A 21,889-nucleotide genomic window follows, 5' to 3' on the forward strand; every position below is an offset into this window, starting at 1 on the left:
CAGAGCAGTGAAATCTGTATCCAAGGACCAGTTAGATAACATGTTATATATTTGCCCTTTTCCCAGAGGAATTTTATGGGAAAGGATGGCAAGGAGCTGNTTCAGAGCAGTGAAATCTGTATCCAAGGACCACATGTTATATATTTGCCCTTTTCCCAGAGGAATTTTATGGGAAAGGATGGCAAGGAGCTGAGATAATTAGGCGTCTGTGGAATGAATCTGGCCTTCTTTGTATAGTAATGATGAAAAGAAGATAGACTGAAATGTGTATGTACTTCAAGTGTGATTGATTTTACAGTAATACAACTGTTTTTTAAATCAATGTCCTAGAATTCATATATCCAAACAAGACTGGTCAATTTCAAAGTAATCACCTTCTGAGGCTAGGTACTTATTCCAACAATGCTGCCATTTCTCACATTTGGGAGAAATGAGATTCTTTGAGATTGCTGTAGAACCTGCAGCACAGTCATTTGAATACCCTCAGTGATGATGTTTTCATCCTTGAGGCAGATATAAAGATCCAGTGGAGAGCTTCAAGCATGTTTGGTAGATTCTCTATGAAGGAATTATAATAGAACATGGACAGGGATTATATAGGATGGGAAGGTGTGGAGGGATTATAATCTGTAGATAGTGCCCATAATAATGAGCATCTTTAAAAGTAAAGGTAGATATTAATTTGGGGAATAGTTTTAAAAAGCTTTTGGAGTCCGATCTAGTGAACTAAGATAGATAATCAAGCTGGGTAAAAGGTCATTAGAAACAAGGTAAAACTATAAAATAATTATAAGAATAATGACTGGACCTGCAATTTCATTGGTATTCAGACTTCTGACAGTGAAGAAACTTCGTCTACCAATTATAAGTCTGCATCTTCCCTGCAACTTATAGTCTTAGAAAGTTTCCTGGAATACTGAAAGGTTGTGACTTGCTTAGGGTTACATAGCCAGTATGTGTCAGGGGAAACACTAGGAACCAGGTCTTCTTGGCCTTAAGAACAGCTTTCTACCTAATACATGGTGCTGCCTCTCAAAATAATGATAATGATTTTCTTATGGCACTAAAGAGTAAAAAGTTGAGAAAAGCAGCCAGATTGGACTAAGTGTATGTAATGATCAATACTGGAAACAACACAATTGTGAGAGTAGTAAGGGATCAATATACAAGGAAAAGAACATAGCAAAAGCATGGGGGAAAAAAACTTAACCTTATTAATATAAAAAAAGGTAACTGAGAAAATGTTGAGTATAGTAAACCTAAAGATGTACTTTGGCACTTTTACAAAATTTTTGGTAGTCATCTATACAGGAGTTGATGACATCCTTGAAGAAGATATTAATAGGGAACAAGCAGGCTTTCACACGCAGGATTCCCAACAATGAACTAACCTTTACTAATTTATAATTGACAGAGCCAGAGAGTACAAGATCTCACTGTGATTATTGTTTAATTTTGAAAAAGCATTTGATTCAATGGAGCAAAATACTGTCTTAGAGGCTCTTTTCCAGTAGGGTGTCTCCCATCCATAAATTCAAAATTCCTTAGAAGATATAACTATGGAAATATTCTGCTTAACCATCCTCTGATTATAAATATCAGATGAGGCATAAAATAGGGAGATGTATGTTTTGCCAAAGATTTTGTTTTTGTGATAGAGAAAATTTAACATAGAGTCCAAGTTGAAGAGGGATTCCCTGTGGATAGTAAAGTCTTCTAGATACTCCTAATTGTGAATGACATTATACTGGCTGCATCACACCATGGAATATTGCAGAGTCTCTTGGAAGAAAATCCATAAGTACTCAAGAGTTTGGCCTGACCATCCACTTGAGAAAGACCAAGCAGGTGTAGAATGTCCATTGCCCTGATTACAACATGCAAACAATCTGTAGTTTGTCCGTCAGTGTGTATGTGTATATATTTGGAACAGATAGACAAGAAGTTGGTCCCAGAGTTGACAGGAGGAGGAGAATTAGTTGGATTACTTTCAGGAAATTTCATAGCTCCTTTAATGATGCCAAGCTTCCTCCTGGAAATAGACTCATTTAAAAACAACAACAATAGTATTCTACTTGGATATAAAAGTTTTCTGAAGAATTAAAAATGCCTATCACACAGAGAAGATGTGAGCAAGCTGCAGCATAGAACCAGTGGGGAACTTCAAAGACTAGTAGGTGTCAAATAGGTCATAAGAGAAATGTGATAAGAAGAGAAGATGGATTGATGATGGGGTAGCAGCTGAATCGGAGGGGAAGGAGATGGAAAATACATTTATATAGCACTTACCATGTTCCAGGCACTGCACTAAGCCCCTTTTTACGAATATTATCTCATTTGATCTTTATAACGATGCTGTGAGGTAAGTGCTAGTATTATCCCCATTTTACAGTTGAGGACACTAAGGCAGAGAAAGGTTAAATGACTTGCCCAGATTCACACAACTACGTAGTATCTGAGGCTAGACTTGAACTCGGGCCTTCCTGAATCCAGGCCCAGTGCTCTATTTACTGTGCACCACCTAGCTATCCCTCAGAGATCTCCACTGGTATCATTGAAATTCACCTTCACCTCCTCGGGATCCTCCTGGAGGGGGCAATATCATGTCTTTGCCCTTTAGACTCTTCTGCTGATAGATTATTTTTCCCTTCTTCCTGTGTAAGGGCTGTCATCTTCATCCAGGGATGCAGGATTACTACAAAATAAGCTAGGCGATCCCTTTTTCTCCAAGTAAATATACATTCATCATAGTTATGATAGTTTCATTTCCCCTGTGTCATTAAAGAGCAAGACACCTCTCACCCATACTAACCCAACCACTTTCTAGGAAGAAGTCTCAGCCATTTTCCCAGGGTGTACAGAACCCTTTGAGGGGGTGAGGAAGGGGGCCATAAGGCCTTTACAGCTGTTCCAGAGAGATAGAATAAGGAAGGGCTGGAGAGGATCAATCAGAACTGTCTTCAAAAATAGTCTGTCCTTATTTTGTAAGTCATTCTGGAAGCTGGATCCAAAAAGCTACTGGACCAGAGAGGCCTCTTTCTTTCCAGAGTGGCAGCAGTTCATGTCCATAGCTTCTGGGAGGTGAGACACCCAACCTCAGTAGATAGAAAATATGATGATGAAGCAGTTGGATATAGCAGGAGCTTATCTTTTGTGAAGAGCCAATTTACCATGTGAAGGCAGGTTTAGGCTCACATAGAATAGGTGGGTGATCTGCCTGGCACAAGGAGCCTTATTGAGCAAACATAGCTACTTTATCCTCAGGGGGATCATATGGTCCCTAACCTACGACAACGTGGCATCATCTTGTTTTATTCAGCAGAGGACATATGATGTTTTTCATGAATGTTAACATACCCCACAAACAACTATGCAGAGGAATTATCACCAGAATTCCTGTACTGGTCCTACCTCAAATTAGAGAGCCGTTGGTGTTCAATTTTGTTCTCTCCAGCCTCAAAACTTGGCCAAACCCATGAATCATTATAGATGAAGATCTTATCTGCCCATCCCTCAAGGGGTCCTCACATGCCAGCCATGAGGCTTGTAGCTCAGCCAGCTTGGAAGACTAATTGTCCATGAAGTCCAGTATATTCATGCTTCTCTCAGAGAGTTCAGAATGTTCTTTAAGGAGACAGGTCCATTGGGGTAGAGAAGGAAACAGTGTACTTGGGGGTAGGACTGGAGGCCTAGGCCTCTTCCTACACAATTGCAGCCTTTTCCTGAAGGGTACCAATTCCCGTTTTCATTTGTTAATAGAAGCCTTCCTACCCCACTTGTAAAGGTACCATCTTGCATCACCAGATTTGTAATAGGTAACTGGACAAACAGTGGTGGTATTATCCATTCAGTAACAGTTGGAGCTTAGTCGCAAGTGGGCAATTGCTTTTCGAAAGCATTTTTCAAAATACTGATTGCTTGCTGCATGGAGCTTTCAGCCACAGAAGCCTAACAGTTGATTGGTCTGACCATTTTCACTCAGCTTGGTCTTTATAGACTGAGACCTTCAAAAACATGGGTTTCTGTGGAGTCATAAGGACCCAGGAGGAGACTATTGTATTTCCTATTTTAGATCTTCCAACTCTGTGGCCTGTTTTGTGCCCCACTCAAAAGAGACAGACTTTAAGGTCACTCAGCAAATTGAAGCCATCAGGATGCCCAGATGAGGAATGTGATTTCTCCAGAACCCAAAGAATCTAATAAGCCTCTGGGCTTTTTAAAAAATTAGTCAATCAATAAACATTTTTTCAAGTACCTACTATGTACCAGATTGATGAAGCAGCTGTTGGCAATTTGTTTGGACTATGTCTAGAATCATGTAAATTCTCCCTATCCACTGTATTTCCCAAAACTTGACTGAGTGGCCTGAACCCTGGATTTTCTTTGGGTTGGCATCCTGCCTTTGTTCTTCACATGGGCTATCATCAGATTTGAGTCCCTGTTGCCTTTGCCTGGTCTGACCTAATTAATGTTATCATGAATGCTCTTAGCTTTTCCTGTGACAACTTTGTTAACTCCCTGAAATCCACTGTAAGCCAGCAGGTGTCATTTGCCTTCCCCACTATCAGTATGGGGTTATAAGGAGAACTGGCATAATGAAATATTTCATCTTCCTTTATCTTGATTGTGATTAACTGATATTAAATAGGATGATTCAGACAATCACAAGTTTCCATTTGGCTCTACCTACAATAATTGGCATAAAAGTTGTCATAGTGGCTATACATGTACCAAATCCTAGGAACTCATGAAGATTCTTTCCTCCATGAACTGTCTAAACTTCCCATGGAAGCTTGGAGACCCATTGGTGGTCTCTTGGTATGAAAGTAACTTGTTTTGATGTCCATCAACCCTTTATATCAGAATAGGACACAGGTTTTAAGAGATACTTTAGACATTTAATGAGATTGGTACTGGCCTGGTACTGAATAGAATAGTAAAATTTCACCTGTACCCCCTGTAGGCTGGCAGGTGATTGGCTTCTTATCAACTCTGCTTTGGGAACTACACTCAAAGCACCTTATGGGAGAGGGTGTCATAATCCTCTGCCCACCTAATGTTGGTGAGCACCATACATTCAGCCATCCCTAGAACACCTATTTACAGGAGCCCGATGACTACTGCAGCTGTCCTAATCTCCAGATTTCACCAGTTCTGCCCTGGCCCATATGTGTAGAAGGGAAAGTACATAGCAAAATCCAAAAGATAGAATCTATTTGCCACCAATGCAGGCTTGTCATATGGCATGGACAAGCTGTAGGGAAGTGACATAGATCCAGTCTACTACGCCCATGTCATTTAGGAATTTTGTTTGTTTTTTTGCCAGACAGTGGGGTTAAGTGACTTGCCCAGGGTCACACAGCTAATAAGTGTCAAGTGTCTGAGGCCTGATTTGAACTCAGATCCTCCTGACTTTAGGGCAGGTGCTCTATCCACTGCACCACCTCGCTGCCCCCTTAGGAATTTCATATCCTCCCTTTCAGGCCCACTTTGGAGAATCAGCTTTAACAAGAACTCATACCTGGGACCAGGTATGCACAATTTCCATTATAGCCATCTAAAAAGAGACAAGGGAAGGTCTCCATTCAGGGCATCCAATTTAATTGGCTTTGCAAAAATGTCTTTTTGAGCTCTCCAAGCAGATGCAACACTGTCGCAGGGAAAGGCTCCAAATTGGTTCCAGTGAACAGTGTGTGCCTTAGCCATTGTTCCAGTGATTCATCAGGATGATTAAGCTACTTGTAGAGGTAGTAGTAGGGTAACTCCAAGGCTTTCATACTGCCACAACAGATTCTTAGTTCTCATCTCCGCTTCCATTCCCACTGTTTCATTATAACCTTGATCTCAGTGGTATTCAGTACTCTTTCCAGATTGACCTCAATGTCAAGACTATACTTTCCCACAGCCCATTGGTCTTTTCCTCGTACTGGGGTTGTCCTTGTTTTTTATGCTGTTATTAAATCCATCAGCCACTTCTTGGTGCCTTCAAATGTCTCTAGTTGCTCAAACACATAGGGACAATTTACTTTTATTTCCTTATATTAGTAATCCAGCTTTTCTAGAACTTTTAAGAATAAGCATAGGAATGCTTTCCTTATCACTGTTAGTCAACTTTCTTTATCCCCTATTGGCTAATCCTTTTACATCAATGGGAGCCCCTTTTTGTCCCATTGAGAGGGCTCACCCAAGGCAGCTGTAGAGTGGCAGGCTTCTGTTTGAAGACCATCCAGACCTGACTCAGATCCACTGGTTCAGGTTTGGGATTGGAATGAAATGAGACACTTGTAGAGCATCTAACACTTAACAAAAAGAAATTTGCTGAGCCGTCGTATGGAAAGGCTATAGCACTGCTTTAGGGAGATAATAGCCCCTCTCATTTCCATAAAGAAATTCATCTTAGAGCAGGGGTATGATAGAAGGGAGGGCAGATTGGGGAAGAGGTAATCAGAAGCAAACACTTCTGAGGAGGGACAGGGTTAAAAGAGAGAAAGAATAAAGGGGAGGCAGTATAGGATGAAGGGAAATATTGTTAGTTTTTCACAACATGATTACTGTGGAAGTGTTTTACATGATTACACATGTATAACCTGTATCAAGTTGCTTGCCTTCTCAATGAGGGTGGGTGGGGAGGGAGGAAGGGAGAAAATTTGGAGCCCAAAGTTTTAAGATGTTAAAGATTGTTTTCACATGCAGCTGGGAAATAAGATATACAGGCAATGGGGTATAGAAATCTATCCTTCCCTACAGGAAAATAGAAGGGGAAGGGAATAAGAGAAAGGGGGTGTTATAGAAGGGAGGGCAAATTAGGGGAAGGGGTATTCAGAATGCATGCCATCTTGGGGTAGGGGAGGGGCAAGATGGGGAGAAAATTTGGAACTCAAAATCTTGTGGAAGTGAATGTTGAAAACTAAAAATAAATAAATGTTTAATATTAAAAAAAAACTCATTTTAAAAGGGTTTGTTGAGTCAGATATTGTGACAGTGGGACACTCACCAAGTCTGAGAGGCACTGATTCCTCATGGGCTGGCCTTTTATGTTCTAGGTCAGTGGTGTCAAACTAAGATAAGAACAGGATCAATAGGAGCCTCTAATCTGTACATAGGGATCCCTGTGGGCCACATATTGACTCAGTTTTAGAATGTAATATTATCTATGTTTTATTGTGATTTTATTTATTTTGTTTAATATTTCCCAGTTACATTTTAACGTGGTTCAAGATGCAGTCTTTGGTAGCATATTTGAAACCTCTGCCCTAGGTGACCAGGAAACTAAGTTAAAGGCTCAAGCCCTAGCCCCCTAAACTGTTAAGTTTTAAGAACAACTGTCTTTTAGGGGGAAAAATAAATTAATCTAGCCTAAATGGCAGGAATCTTAGTAGATACTGCTCCTGCTTCAAAGGGTCTAGTGACGTTCAGTCATTCACAACTGAGTGTGAATTTGTCTATTCAGATTCTGTACTGAGGACATGGGGAGTTTTGGTTGGGAAGGGAAGTTAAAGTATTTTGAGGGCATGTAGCATTTTGTGGCACTTGCCTACCCACTGCCCACCAAAGTAAGAGACTTAAGTAGGGAGACTTAGGAAAGCATGAAGTCACTCGAGGCCAGAGGAAAGGGACAACAGAAGATATAAAAGGAAGACAAACCAAACTCTTCTTTCAAAATTTTGCCTAGGGTTGGCCCCACATCAGGAAAAAAACCAAAAAATTTCCCTTATCCTATATGAGCCTATTTTCAGAACCCTAAGCTCACGGTATTTCTATTAGTAACATTGCAGATTAAATAGGATTTTGTTGTCTGGCCTGGAAACCAGTGGCTATACCATTTTTAAGATTGCTTCTATGGGAAAATGGCTTTTTATATCCAAACATCTGACTTACAAATGATCTTTTGGAAGACAATCCAGTTATAAATTGAGTGTTGCCTAAGTTTACATGGCCAGCCATGGAACAGTTCAAAAAGTCCTACTCCAGTACCACAGTGTGGAGGTGACCCAGGTTCTCCAAGCCTTTGCTGAAGAGTTCAAGCTCTGGCAGATTATACCAAAGAATGGCTTTTAATATAGATCTATTGATAAACTGCTTCCTATCGACGGGCCAGCAGTTGATACAGAAAAGTTTGTCTCCAGGGGTTTGACCCCCAGCAGATGAATTCCTTTTGGCCACAGTGGTCCATGAAGCAGACTAGTTTCTTATCTTTATTTGAAAGCAATATTTTTACTCTCTAGCCACTCTTGTATAAATAAATCTGTAGAAAATGACACTACCAGTGCACTTAAACATGGGAATTGAGGTGTGTATTAGGACTAAGGGCCCACAGCATTTTAGGAAAAGAAGACAAAAACATCATAAAAGGACACTGTGTCCATTGCAGGAAGGAGCAAAGGAATATGCTATGCTCCATAATCCACGCTCCAAGTGCTCTGGTCGTCGAAGACGTCGGCATCAAGCGGTCAATGCTTCCTCCTCTAACACTTCCACCTCTGCTGTGGCTGAGACGAAAGAGGGAGACAGTGACAGGGACACAGGAAATGACTGGGCCTCCAGCTCTTCAGGTATAATGAGCAGATTGGGGATTTATAATACACTTTTACTTTCTTTCCTCAGTATTATTAGTGTTATTATCATTCTTCTCATCTTCTGTTCTACAGAGTTCAGGTAGAAATAGTCTAGGGGCAAATGACTGTCCTACTACCCTTTTATGTTTAATGTTAGACAAACCATTGTCCAGGCACATAAAATGATTGCTTTTATAGGTGACTACAAATACTGGGATGTCAGCTCATCTTCTGTAGGCTCACTGAAAGTGTCTTCAGGACAAATCCAGTAGGAGGAGGAGGATGGAGATGAAACATACTTCATCTAGTTCCCATATGGTTTTAATTTGTTTAGCTAGGTGTCCATATTTTGAGAGCTTTCATTCCGCATAGTTTGGAAGATATAAGTATTCAGTATGGCAACATCTAATAAAAACTATTGTTCTTAAATTTGTATTTGTCAGTGTTATATAAGTCCAGGCAATTGTGGGCAATAGCTTTGTTTATGTGGATACACCAGTTCCAGTTCAGGTTATTTGTTGAATTCTCAAAGATATTTGGCAGTTTGTATTTGCAGCATGGGGATTGGTCTTGTTATCATTGCCAGTAATAATAAGAACACAATTATGTGAAGCTTTAAGGTTCATGAAGTACTTTGTTCACAACAACCTTATGAAATGAGTAACCATACAGAGAATATGTGGGCCCTCATTATACAGCCTGCCCAGAAAATTTCTGGACTCCCTCAAGTATATAAATTCATTTGGGGAAAATACTCACTTTTTAAGATTTACCTATAAGTACTGCTATACATGAGAAGCACTCTTGTTACTCACTACCCTGTCTCCTTGGTAAGAGATTGTAGGGCGTTGCCCTTAACTTTCTCTTTTGCTTGTTCTTTTCTTCATCTCTCTCTTCCTGTTCTAGAGGCCAATTCTCGATGTCAGACACCCACCAAACAGAAGGCCAGCCCTGCCCCACCTCAGCTTTGTGTAGTGGAAGCACCCCTAGAACCCGTGGAATGGACGGGGGCTGAGGAGTCCCTCTTCAGAGTGTTCCATGGTACCTACTTCAACAACTTCTGTTCAATCGCCAGGCTCCTGGGAACTAAAACATGCAAGCAGGTACTGTCTGAAAATGGAGTAGAACAGCAATGAGTGACTGAGTCTATCTAGCCAGCCAGCCAGCCAGCCATCCCCCAGGCTGTATCCTAGGGCTGAGTGTCCAGAGAAAGATTCCTGCAGATGTTTGTTTACCTCAGATCCAAGCTTCTGTGCGTCTGTACTAGAGTTACAGAGTCATATAATTTTGGAGTTGGAAAGGACTTCAGAGATCATCTAATCCAAGCTGTACTTGAATGGGAATCCCCTCTATCACCTATCTATCTCATATCCAGTAATGGTCATTCAGCCTCTACTTGAAGACCTCCACCTGTAGGAAACCTACTTCTTTTTGAGGTAGTCCATTCTGTTTTTAGACAGCTCATTGTCAGAAGGTTTTTCTTTATATTGAGGAAAATCTGCTTCTCTGTAACTTCTACCTGGGACTCATCATCCATTTTTAGTTGGGTGACATGTAGTATACTCTATCAGAGTATCACTGCTGTTTCTTCTTCCATTGAAACTCATACAGTGATCTTGACTATGTTCTCCCACCCATTAATAGATTTCCTCACATGAGTATATCTTCTTGATATTAAGTGCAACTTTACTGCCTCTATCTAATCTGTTCCTTTTGAATAAAGTATATCTTTTTAATTATGAGCTGCATCCCATCAGGTCTTAGTGATATATATAAGATCACATTTATTTCATTGCTTTGAAATTCTTAATTCACTTTTATCTATACTCTGTGCAACTTTGTCTATACAGCCAAAGTTATGAAAATTATTCTGTCCCTCTTTTATGACTCTTGTGAGTTATTAGGCCCTTCTACTATTCTTCCTTTATTCTATCTACTTTCTCTGTTACTGAATTTAATATATGTATGTGGGCAGTTTTCTCTCTATTTTTGGTTTAAGGCCTTCTTGATTAGATCCAAAGTTCTCTAGGCAAATATGTTTTTATCAGTTCTCATTAGATGTATTCCAGGCCAGACTATGAGCCCATCATTCCTGTATCTTTAGCTCTAGCCTAGAAATTAAAATCCCCTTCCTTCATCTTCTTAACCAGCCATTCACTTCTCATATATGCCTTTTTTTTCCCCTCAAGCCTTCAGTCAGCCACACTGAAGAAAACTCAAACTCTGCCTCGAGACATAATCTGTAGAGATGCTTACTGGGTTCCTTCCCTCAATATTCTTTATTTCCATGTGAATCACCAGAAATAGATATTGGTCATTAGGTTTGATGAGACTTGGGAGGTTCCTTTTCGAATCTTAGATAAGTGCTCCAGGAAGACATGCTTTGGGGAGATGGTTTGGTGCAATGGAAAGTGTACCAGCTCAGGAGCCAGAGCACTGGCATTTGAATCATTGCCTCTGTATGACGTTAAGAAAGTTTCTTGACACCCCTCCCCCCAACTGTGGACTCCTCTAGGGCAGAGACTGTCTTTTGCCTTTTTTTTTTCCTGCGCTTTTGTAGTGAGTAGCTAGCACATGGTAAGCATTTAATAAATGCTTATTGACGAACTGAAGACAGCACACCTCTTGACTGTTCATTTCAGTTTGACATAGGGCTTCCTCGGTATCCTCTAGCAGGGAGTCACTAGGAGTTACTAACTACCAGAACTCATTTCTTCCTGGGATCAGTATTAGATACTACACAGAAAGTTGGACACCTCCATCCTCTCTGGGAATAGCCTCATTCACACATGGGCTCACATGCCCTTCTTTTTCATTTTCTTCTCTTCGTCATGTTCTTCGAGCTTCCTGCTACAGCCTTGAATTCCCATCTGCCACTAGATTCTTTTTCTCCTTTATTTTGTCTTTGAAGCACTTCTTTCAACAAATATTTCATTTACCCTGATAAGAGCAGGGGAGAGTAGAGGGCCCCTAAACATTTCACCCTCTAGAAAAGGTCTTATGGAGCTACAGGTTGCCCTAAGGCAGTGGGTCTGGATAAATTCAATCTATGTACGTTCTGAAGCATGCCTAGGGAATGTCTGTGCTCCTACCTCCTTTCTGTCTTATGTCTTTGCGCTCAAGTGGCTACCACCACACTGCTTACAACTTCTTCCCCTGAATGATCTTCCTTCTTTTGTGGAAGTGGCATCCCTGTGCCATTCTAGACAGTATCTAGCCACATTTCCTAAGGGACTTTTCATTTAGACTTCCTCTTGTTACTTTGCCCCATTGGCTGCCTCAGTTTTTTCCTTCCACAAACTGCTGTTTTTGATTTCCCCTGTTTCCCCTTGAGTAAAGCTGTGGGATCACCCTACTCCATAACACCCTCAGACATAGTTGTAGTAGCAGTTTGGATTCAGAAGATTAGGGATAGGATGATGCCTATGCCAGTCAACTAGGCTATAAAGGAGGAAACAGGGTCCAAACTGATCCATATGGCTCCTTATCTTTTGGAAATACCTGTATGGTGTCTTCTTCTTAATTCCTTTATTTTATGAATGGTGGGGCTCTGTGAATTAAAGAAGTTCACACACTCAAAATCCCTTCACCATCTCTGATCTGGAGTTTATCACTCAAAGGTGATGGCTTGGGATGGTGTCCTACCAAAATTAAATCTAATATTAAGGTAATGTGATAGAGTAGAGTAGGAGTAAGGAGACCTGGGTTCTAATTCCAGTTCTGTCACTAACTAGCTGTGTGACTTTAGAAAAGTAGCTTCTGCTCTCTAGACCTCAATTTCCTTAACTGTAAAATGAGGAGTTTGGAGTAGATGACCTCTAATGCTCATGCCAACTGAATAATTTTGTGACCCCAGAAAATGGTGAGAACTAGTGACTTTCCCTCTCTGAGCCTCAGTTTCTTTTTGGTTAAATGAAAGGTAGATTAGGTGGTTGCTAAGATAGCTTCCAACTGTAATATTGTCTGTATGATTCTACATCTTTCCCCCAACAGAGGGGGCTCGTGTTCAGAGCCAGGTACTGCTTTGAATACCAGCCCCTTGTCCAAAGGCCAGAATCATTTTGTAAAGCTGCTATCTAGGTGAGGAGAGATAGTTGCAGTGGGGGAGTTAAGGGTCCAAAAAAAAAAAAAACTCCCCAAAAAACCATTGCTTAGTTGGCGTAAAGCCTGAGGGAAAAGCCAGTGATCAGGCCAGCATGCCTGTGGTCAGTGCTACTCCCTCCCCAGTCAGGACACCAGCTGGAGAATTAAACTGTAAAGCCATGTGACCTTATGTCCCAAGCAATTGAGACCCCCAGGGGCAATGAAGCCAGCTGCCTCTGAACCCTCTAGAGCCGGCTACCAGCTGGGGCCCTTTGTCTGGCCACTCGGCCAGAGGGAGAGTGACGGGGCCTGTTGGATTTCTCTTCCAGGTCTTTCAGTTTGCAGTCAAAGAGTCACTTATCCTGAAGTTGCCAACAAATGAGCTCATGAACCCCTCGCAGAAGAAGAAAAGAAAACACAGGCAAGGGTTGAACAAAGCACTTTTTGTGGCTGGGATGGGTATCGATCCTTTCTGCTCCCTATGCTTGGGCCTCCCCTTGGACTTCCCATCTGTGTTCCTCCCCACAGTCAAGCAAAGCAGCATATTCTCAGTCAGTTTAGGATTATACAACTAGGAGGAGAGTGTGCACATGCTCACTGGGGCCTTTGGTGCAGCTCCTCCCCTTCTCCCTGGCATTGCGCATTAGTGCTCTTCAGTCTTTTGTGGGTAGGCCTGGCTTCACATTTAAGCTCTTAGCCAGTGAGGCAGCAGGAGCTGGCTCTATTCCCCTGAGGGCAGTCCTTCCTGGCTGGATGGTTAGTTACCGTTTTAGCTCCTCCTCAACTCTGTCCATAGTTCATTCTCTTTCTTAGATTTTGGCAACTTTTGTTGTTTTCTTTCTTGGTTTTGTAATAGCACTGTCTTCTAGCATTTGCCTAGAATTGAAATTTTTAAAAAATGTTCTCCCTTTCTTGGTGCCCTGATTGATGACCATTACCCAGTAGAAGCAAACAGTTCTGGGTATGGAAGAAATAAGACTAACTCACATTTCTCCAGCACTAAGTTTTACAGAGCACTTTCCTCACAATAACATTATGAGGTAAGTAGTGCAAATATTATTAGCCCTATTTTACAGATTAGAAAACTGAGGCTCAGAAAGGTGAAGTGATTTACCTATGGTCACACAGCTAAGTGAATGTTGAGCCAGAGTTCAAACCCCAGGTATTTGGACTCTTAAGTCCAACATTTTTTCTATTATACTTTGTAGGTTTCTCTCAAGTTCTTTCCCTTAAAGTAAACAGTCTCATAACAGCTAGCAGGACACTCCACAGGGCAAAAGTTTCTACCCATTCTCTCCTCCCACCTTTTGATCTGGAACCCTTTCTTCCCACCTTCAATCTCTGTTTCCATTCACCATCTATTCCCCGCAAAGGGAGTTACTAGTGTGATGGAGACATAAGTTTTTTTGTCTTCTCTTGTTTTTTTAATCATCAGTCAGCAGAGACTAAATCGAGGTCTCTAGTTTTCGTGTGCTAGAGCAGAGGCCTCATGTCTGATTTTCATGGGCAGCCCCTAGTTGTCAAACCACAGTGTCTCAGAGTAGGTTGTGTTTTATTCAGCTGCATCTGCAGAGCCCCTCAAGACTATGGCCCAGACCCTACTCCTACTGTCTTTTTCTTCCAGGCTGTGGGCTGCACACTGCAGGAAGATTCAGCTCAAGAAAGGTATGTTGTCTCTCAGCCTTCTTCCCTCAGTTCAGTCATCAGCCTCTCCTCATGTGGCCACCCACCCACGTCACCCCTCAGGCAGCTGCACTTGCAGACCCTGAGCAGCTCCCACAGATGGCAGGTTTCTCTGCAGTCATTCAGAGGAGCTCAGCTTCTCATTGTAGCCAAGAAGGCCGCGGCTGCTTGTAGGGGTTCATACTGTGGCCTTTGTCTCTTTGGTGGTGTAGTGTCTGCCAGGGTCTAGCTCCCATTTTTAAATAGATGCTCTGTAGTTTTTGGTCTCCTCTTCCTCCCCCTCATATCCCAAAGTGATCTGGAAGTTAACCCTTACTTTTGATTTCTTCTTACCTCAAGGCTAGGGGCATACAATGGAATATAAATTTCTTGAGACAGGCGCTGTTTTAATTTTTGTCTTTGTATCCCTAGCACAGTGCCTTGCACCCATAGTAGGTTTTTAATAGATGTTTGTTGAATTAAATTGAATTCTCCAAGGCTGTAACAGCCTCTTTGAATTAGGGTGTTGGGAACTGGGAAGAGGGGCAGAAAGCATAGTCACAGCTGTGTTACTGGCCTATTCCCTATCTCCTAGATAACTCCGCCACACAGGTGTACAACTACCAACCCTGTGACCATCCAGACCGTCCCTGCGACAGCACCTGCCCCTGCATCATGACCCAGAATTTCTGTGAGAAGTTCTGCCAGTGCAACCCAGACTGTAAGCCTGTACTGCACATACCCCCACTGGCACACACGTATTCTGGCTTTCCCTTCCTTTTCACGCTCTCTGAGCTGCCTCTGGACCCTCTCACATTCAGTATATTCCGGCTTTCTGCCTGGGGTCAACAAGGGACTGAAAGGCACTGGAAAGCCTTGAGTTTGTAGTTCGATAGAACTTGCCTGCCCTCCCCTGTTTTACCTTCAAGTGGTAAGATGGGGACTCTGGACACTTCCTGTTCAGTGTATCCCACAACCCCCCCCATTGGGGGGTCTTGCTGTCTGCACAGGGCATTTTTATAAAAATTTAATTTCAAATTTATATGTTTATAATCTAATCAAAATTAAATTCATTTTGATATAATCTGGTAGGAGACAGGGACCTGGTGACAGCACAAAGTGGAGGGTGGCCAAGGGAGGGAGGATAGGTTGCTTGCATAGTCCTTTCCCTTACCTCTCCCCACAAGGCTTCTTCCCCCTCCACTACCCTGTCCCTTGTTGGCGTAGTTTACCATCAGTTCTGACCACAATGGGCTGATTGATAGATAGCAAAGCCAGAGCCTGCAGAGCTTGGAGGCCAGGCAGTTAGAGATATGAGTACCTTCTGCCCACAGCAGATACACATCTCAGCCACAGCAGATCATTCTGGGTAGAGCAGTAGGTGGAAGAGCGGCGGGGGAGCAGAGAGCATGCATGGTACTGTCAAAATGATACTTGCTCTTCAGGCAGGGATTTGCCAGTGAGGAGCACTGATTGTGTTCATTCCAAGGTATATTCAGCCACCTTCCCAGTCCTCACAAGCAAAGGGCAAGATGATGCTAGAGAATGAACCACTAGTCAATGAGGTCTAAGTCATAGGATCGTGAGTTTAGGACTAGAAGGACCTTCAAGGTCACTGAGGCCAATTCCTTCACTTACAGATGAGAAAACTGAAGCCCAAAAAGGTGAAAATGATTCACCCAAGGTCATGCAGGCTATAAGTGCAGAGCCAGGATTTGAATTCAGGTCCTCTGACTCCAAACCCAGTTTTCTTTATAGTGTCCCACACATCGATGCTAGATCACAGAACTGAGAAATTATATAATTCATCTCCCTTATTTTATAAATGAGGACAACATCTGATCCTCAGGAAGAAGGGCCATATACAAGGTTACATAGGTAGGTAAGTAGCAGCACTGGTTTTTAAACCCGTGTCCTCTAACTCCAGCTCCAGTACTACTCCTACTATACCACACTGCTTCTTCTTTTGGCCAAGATACTTTGTGGAATGAATATTGGAATGGGAGATATATACTCTGTTCCCCACAGCATCCCCAAGTCAAACCCATCCCATTCCCCTCACTGCTGCCCTGTGAACCATGCACTCTCTCTCACCAAAACTCCAAAGGGGGCCATGTTTTCCCAGGGTTTGTACAGTGACCTGGCTGACCCCAGCAGCTTTTCCATTGCCCCTCTCAGGTCAAAATCGATTCCCAGGCTGCCGCTGCAAGACCCAGTGTAACACCAAACAGTGTCCCTGCTACCTTGCTGTTCGGGAATGTGACCCTGATCTGTGTCTCACCTGTGGGGCCTCAGAGCACTGGGACTGCAAGGTGGTCTCCTGCAAGAATTGCAGCATCCAGCGTGGTCTCAAGAAGGTGTGGGCTCTGTGGACTGACTCCTCAGGGGGTGGGGGCTGCATGGTTTCTGAAAGCTTTCCTTTCTTAACTCCCTGGAGCCTCCTGCGCTGTAGCTTCCACACCTCAGGAGTTGAATGTTGAAAGCCATTTATTCTCTTTATTTCCTTTCTCCAAAAGTGGGGAATCTTTCAGAGGTCCAGTCCATTTATAGCTGACTAAACTGAGGGGAACAGAGAAGTGGGGTCTTGCTTATGCCTTCTGTTTCTGCTTCACAAATGGCAATAAATTCCTATGGCCTCAGAACTGAAGAAACCCACCCCAACCCCCAATTGGGGGGTAAAAGAACTCACTCCCCTCATGTTTTGTTTGCTCTTCCTCCTTGTCCCCCACCCATAATAGGATAGGTTTTCATCTTACGGATCCTTTCAGCAATTGCCCAGTGCTGTCCCCTATGTCACTACCCCCACCCTTCCCCACAATGCCTGCCATGTAGCCTGAGGTGTGACTGCCTCCTCCCTAGCACCTGCTGCTGGCCCCCTCAGATGTGGCTGGATGGGGCACTTTCATCAAGGAATCTGTACAGAAGAATGAATTCATTTCTGAATATTGTGGTGAGGTGAGCTCTGCAGGTTTGACTCAAATTCTCACTGTGGGTTGGGCAACTATGAATTACTCCCTAAATATCTCAGTTCAGCTCTCATGTGGCCTCTCTTAGGGATTCCAGTGAGCCATCTGCAGCTCTGAAACAAACCACTGTTCATCAACTTCCAAGCAACTTGCTTATACAGCAAGAGTGGTGGGAGGTGTCGGATAGGCTCGCTAATTTTACTGTTGGGTGGCCTGGGTACGGAACGGAATCACCCTAAGCAGGAGCTATTCCTTGTGGCTCTCTAGGATTCTGATTCCTTGTGTGCATCCCTGACTCCTTCACTGAAGGGGGCTTGTCCTGAGCAGGCATCCCAATTTACATCCTCACGTTTTACTCTTCTTGTTTCTAGCTTATCTCTCAGGATGAGGCTGACCGGCGGGGAAAAGTCTATGACAAGTACATGTCCAGCTTTCTCTTCAACCTCAACAATGGTAGGAGAACTTGTCACCACTCATGCTTAGTGGTTTGGGGCCAGCTCTTCTCCCTCCCAGTCCATGCTTCTATGGTCTAGTCATGGATCTACCCACTAAATTCTCAAAGGGAGCAGGTTGGGAAAAGGTCTTGATGTGACTCAGTTGGTATAGCACCAGTGCCAAAACTCACCAGCTCTGGATAAAACAAACATTTCCCCAATTGTGTGTATGGTACCAGGGCCTGATTATATCTGTGATACGCACAGTAGAAGCCTCACTACCATGAGTAAGGGTCTCCGGGATTTAAAGTGAGAAAAACAATAACCTGGAAAGGGTTCCAGAAAAAGCAAGATGCTTTCTTCCATCCTGAAAGACTTACCTCTATATGAAATTCCCATTGAACCTAAATTTGTTCTGCTTTGGGGAAGTTACTTGAGACCTAAATATAAAAGGCTCTAAGGGCTGTTCTCTTTATGGAGGACAGAATGATGAACCCATGCCTTTTCCTTTTTTATCTCCTGCAGATTTTGTGGTGGATGCCACCCGGAAAGGAAATAAAATTCGATTTGCAAACCACTCAGTGAATCCCAATTGCTATGCCAAAGGTGAGGTTATAGAGTCGATGGTGGGACAGGCTGAGTTGTAGACCGTCAGGCCCCTTTTCTCTTGATGTATGTGGCAGTTCACAGTATTGAGATGATTCTTTCCTTCCCAAAAGAGCTTTTCTTATTTTTTATTTTGTCCATTTAGAAAGATCCCTCTCCTATGGACACTGTCATTGGGAGTATTCTGTCCACTCCAGCTCATCTCAACACTGTAGTTAGGTGGAGCAGCTAGGTGGCACAGTGGTTAGAGTTCTGGCCTCGGAGTCAGGAGGACCTGAGTTCAAATCTGGCTTCAGACACTTGACACTTCATGATTTTGTGACCCTGGACAAGTCACTTAACCCCAATTACCTCACTAAAAAGCAAAAAAAAAAAAAAGAAAGAAACAAAAAAAAAACTCTAGGATTTAAAAAAAAAAAAGAAAATCTAAGGGCACTTGAGAACAGATACCCTCATTGGCCACTTCTTGACTTGGAGAAGTGCCTAAGATTAGACTATAGGATCGGAGCCATCTGCAGAAATTGAAGGCAGAGAGAGTGAGGAGTTTCCCTGTATCTCACTGAAAAGACAGAGGAATGGCCTGAGGCTTGCTTTATTTCAGTGGTGATGGTGAATGGGGATCATCGGATTGGAATCTTTGCCAAAAGAGCGATCCAGGCTGGAGAGGAGCTCTTCTTTGATTACAGGTGAGGCCGTTAATAGAGGCGCACCCTGTTAGAGCCTCTGGAGAGGCATGGGAGGCGAGTCTAGAGGGGCAGAGGGCCCGGGAGGATGGATCGTGGCCTCACCCCTCTTGTCTTCAGCTCTTGTGCTTTTCTCCAGAAGAAGCCTTAGCAAAGCGATAAGGCTGGTGACTGAAGTTGGAAAGGGAAAGAAGATTGGGGGTTTTGTCTTGTCAAGCACACAAGTCCTGGTATTAACTAGACACCTTCTCCCTTCCTTGACAGATACAGCCAAGCTGATGCCCTCAAGTATGTGGGAATTGAGAGGGAGACGGATGTCCTCTAGTTTTCCTGTGCCCCAACCCTCAGTGCCTCTAGCAGCACTGCCTCTGCTTTTGTGCTCACATCATGGCTGCTTCAGTCTCCTGCACTGTCTCCTATACCCAGAAACCCTCTCTTCTTACCCCCTTGGTAGTGAAGCCTAAGCTATGGGCAGTGGGGGAGAAGTTATTTGTCTCAGAGTGAAATCCGGGAGCATTTGGGGCTTGGATTCTCAGGAAAGAGAGAGACAAAGGCAGGGAGGTGAGGGAGTGTGTCCTCCCAGCTCCGAGGCAAACAGTAAAGGTTAGGGGCTGATATCTGATAACTTGGTTTCCTGTTAGCTCCCTGTGCTTGGGGCCAGACCTAGGGCACTATCTATGGGGACTAGAAAGTCAGCAAAGGCACTGTCTTATGTTAGATCCCTAAATCAAGGTCCTTCATGTAGTTAGGTCCCTGGTACCATCTCTGAACCCTCGAACTTGGGAAGGGTGCTAGTAGTGAATGGGATTGGGGACCAGAGTCATTTGAATGTGAATTCATGACAAAGTGTGTCCTGACACCACAGACTGAATTTATGTAGGGGGATGAGTCTTCTCACTCCCTCTTAACTTTCTTCCTTATTGCCCAGTGGCAGAGGTTTGCTAAATCTGACCAATAGCAAGAAGTTGCCAAAAAGAGCATGAACTATTGCTACTCTGAGTAATTAGGCCAGACGTGAAAGGGCCTGTGTTCTTTCCTTTCACTGTTCAGGGAAGGAGAACTGTGCTAAAGGCAGGCGCTAAGATCCCAGGGCTTTGAGGGACAGGAGCCTTTGAAGAAGGTTTTGTCCATTCAAATGGACTGGTATTTTCAGATTTCCAGGAAGGAGTATCAGCTACCATGCTACCTCCTTCACCTATCAGGCCCTTAGAGGTGTCATGCTGCTGAAATGTTAAAGAGTGGGGAGGGGTGTTTATGTGTGCGTGTGCGCGCACGCGCGCATTTTGGGTACTTATTTTGTTCTAGCTTCCTTCCCCTCCCTGCCTCCTCCCCCAGACCAGACTAAAGGGGCTAGTGTCAAGTATCCCTTTTAGGGGGGGAAGGCCCAGATACAGATTGGGGGCAGGGGAGTAGGATACACAGGATGCAGATATAATTTGCTTTCCTGATTCTGGCACCTTCTGTTTGGTGTCGGTAGGTATGTAGGGGGGTGGGGTAGGGGCTTAACATGCATGTGTGTAGAGATGACCATCCATGTAATTGTAAACTGGCAATGCATGGATGTGAGGCTACTGGACCTTCTGCCACTTTTAAGTATAGAGGCAGCTGGGCCCTCTCTAAGGAAACTTGCCAGCAAAGCACTTTAACTGTTTCCTTTAGAAGACCTGAAGGCATGGGTGGGTATAGAGATTAAACTATGGTCCCTGGGATCCCACCCCAAACCTAATTTCTGAGGAGAGGGAGGTTGCTTTCCTTCCATCCAGTTCCCCTGGGGAGCTTAGAGTAGTTGTGTTGACAGAAGGGTCTAGTCTTGTTAAGAATTGGGGCCAACCAAGGAGATCTGTGTCTGGCAGGTTTGCTGAGCTGGCAGGGAACTGGGGAGTGCCTCTGCTTAGGTGGAAAGGACATGGGCAAGTCCAGACTGGCCTAGGGAGTGTCTAGAACAAGGGTGCAAGGCTTTACCCTGTCTCTTTAGGGAGTAAGTGCCTTTCTCCTTGATCTGGACTGATCATTCTCTGCCTGCCCTCATACCCTTAGGCATGTCACATTAAGTTAGGGTGGAGTTCCTCCTCGGCCATGTTAGCCAAGGGCTACCATCCTTCCCAAGGGGATTCTCAAAGAAGTTTCCCAGCCAGCTCAGCTGGCCATCTGCCCCCTTTTCTCACCCCCATCTCCAGCTGCTCCTCAGACATTCCTAGCCAGCTCTTGGCAGGGGCCAGCTGTTTAGCCAGCCAGCCTTAGCAGTGATTCTGAAGTCTACTCCTGCTGTGTGATAAAGGGAACACTCCCTTTCCCACCGCCACAAACTGCTATGGGCACTGAATTGCTCATAGATTAGAAGGAAAAACCAGAGGCATTTGGCATCAGTTCAGAAAGCCTGAACAGCTCAACTTTTTTTTTTTTTTTTTTGGAGTGGGTTTTTGAGGGGTGGTCTCTGGATCTTTGCAGCTATGTTCTAGCCAAGAGGAAGGGGTGGGCTAAGGTTTTTGTGATGTGTTCAGGATTGGAGGGACTTTCACCACACTTCTTTCAGGCTTTCTCTGGTTTTCAAAGTCACTGGGTTTTATCCCTCTTATCTCATTCAATCCTTCTTACATCCTTAGTGTTCTCTGCTACTCACAATCTCTATTTGAATTTCCTTCCTGTCATCAGGAATGGGGCAGGGAGACTTGATGTCCGTGTGGCTTTGTTGCCAGTGAATTTCACGCACTTTAAAATCCTGTGGCTTGTGATCCCCTCATCAGAATAAAGTGGTAGAAACCATTCTGTAGTAAGCTGAGCAATTTGTTTTTGGTCTGTGGGGAAATGGTGGGGAATGTGTCCTCAGCTCAGATTGCTGGATTCCAGCATCCTCTGCCTTGGATGAGGTTCCAAGTCCTCAAGAGATTATATGGGAATGG

The 21,889-nt window shown here is 43.6% G+C and overlaps 1 protein-coding gene across 4 annotated transcripts in view; it reads left to right on the forward strand.

The window, feature by feature from the left end:
* EZH1 (enhancer of zeste 1 polycomb repressive complex 2 subunit) overlaps window positions 1-21,768 on the forward strand; it is a 31,404-nt gene extending 9,636 nt beyond the window's left edge. For 2 of the 4 annotated variants that reach the window (XM_027870371.1, XM_027870369.1), the window contains exons 10-20: window positions 8,372-8,552; window positions 9,462-9,658; window positions 12,968-13,059; window positions 14,263-14,303; window positions 14,896-15,021; window positions 16,458-16,657; window positions 17,160-17,255; window positions 17,638-17,719; window positions 18,226-18,306; window positions 18,908-18,992; window positions 19,254-21,768. In XM_027870371.1, the coding sequence (XP_027726172.1) occupies window positions 8,372-8,552; window positions 9,462-9,658; window positions 12,968-13,059; window positions 14,263-14,303; window positions 14,896-15,021; window positions 16,458-16,657; window positions 17,160-17,255; window positions 17,638-17,719; window positions 18,226-18,306; window positions 18,908-18,992; window positions 19,254-19,314 (1,242 nt within the window). In that variant the 3' untranslated portion in view covers window positions 19,315-21,768. The remainder of the gene's footprint in view (window positions 1-8,371; window positions 8,553-9,461; window positions 9,659-12,967; window positions 13,060-14,262; window positions 14,304-14,895; window positions 15,022-16,457; window positions 16,658-17,159; window positions 17,256-17,637; window positions 17,720-18,225; window positions 18,307-18,907; window positions 18,993-19,253) is intronic. The other 2 variants (XM_027870368.1, XM_027870370.1) reach the window with 1 other exon arrangement.
* Window positions 21,769-21,889: the final 121 nt, after the last annotated feature.

This window comes from Vombatus ursinus, unplaced genomic scaffold, assembly GCF_900497805.2.
Source record: "Vombatus ursinus unplaced genomic scaffold, bare-nosed wombat genome assembly UNPS02014797.1, whole genome shotgun sequence".
In the NCBI taxonomy this organism is placed as follows: Eukaryota; Metazoa; Chordata; class Mammalia; order Diprotodontia; family Vombatidae; genus Vombatus; species Vombatus ursinus.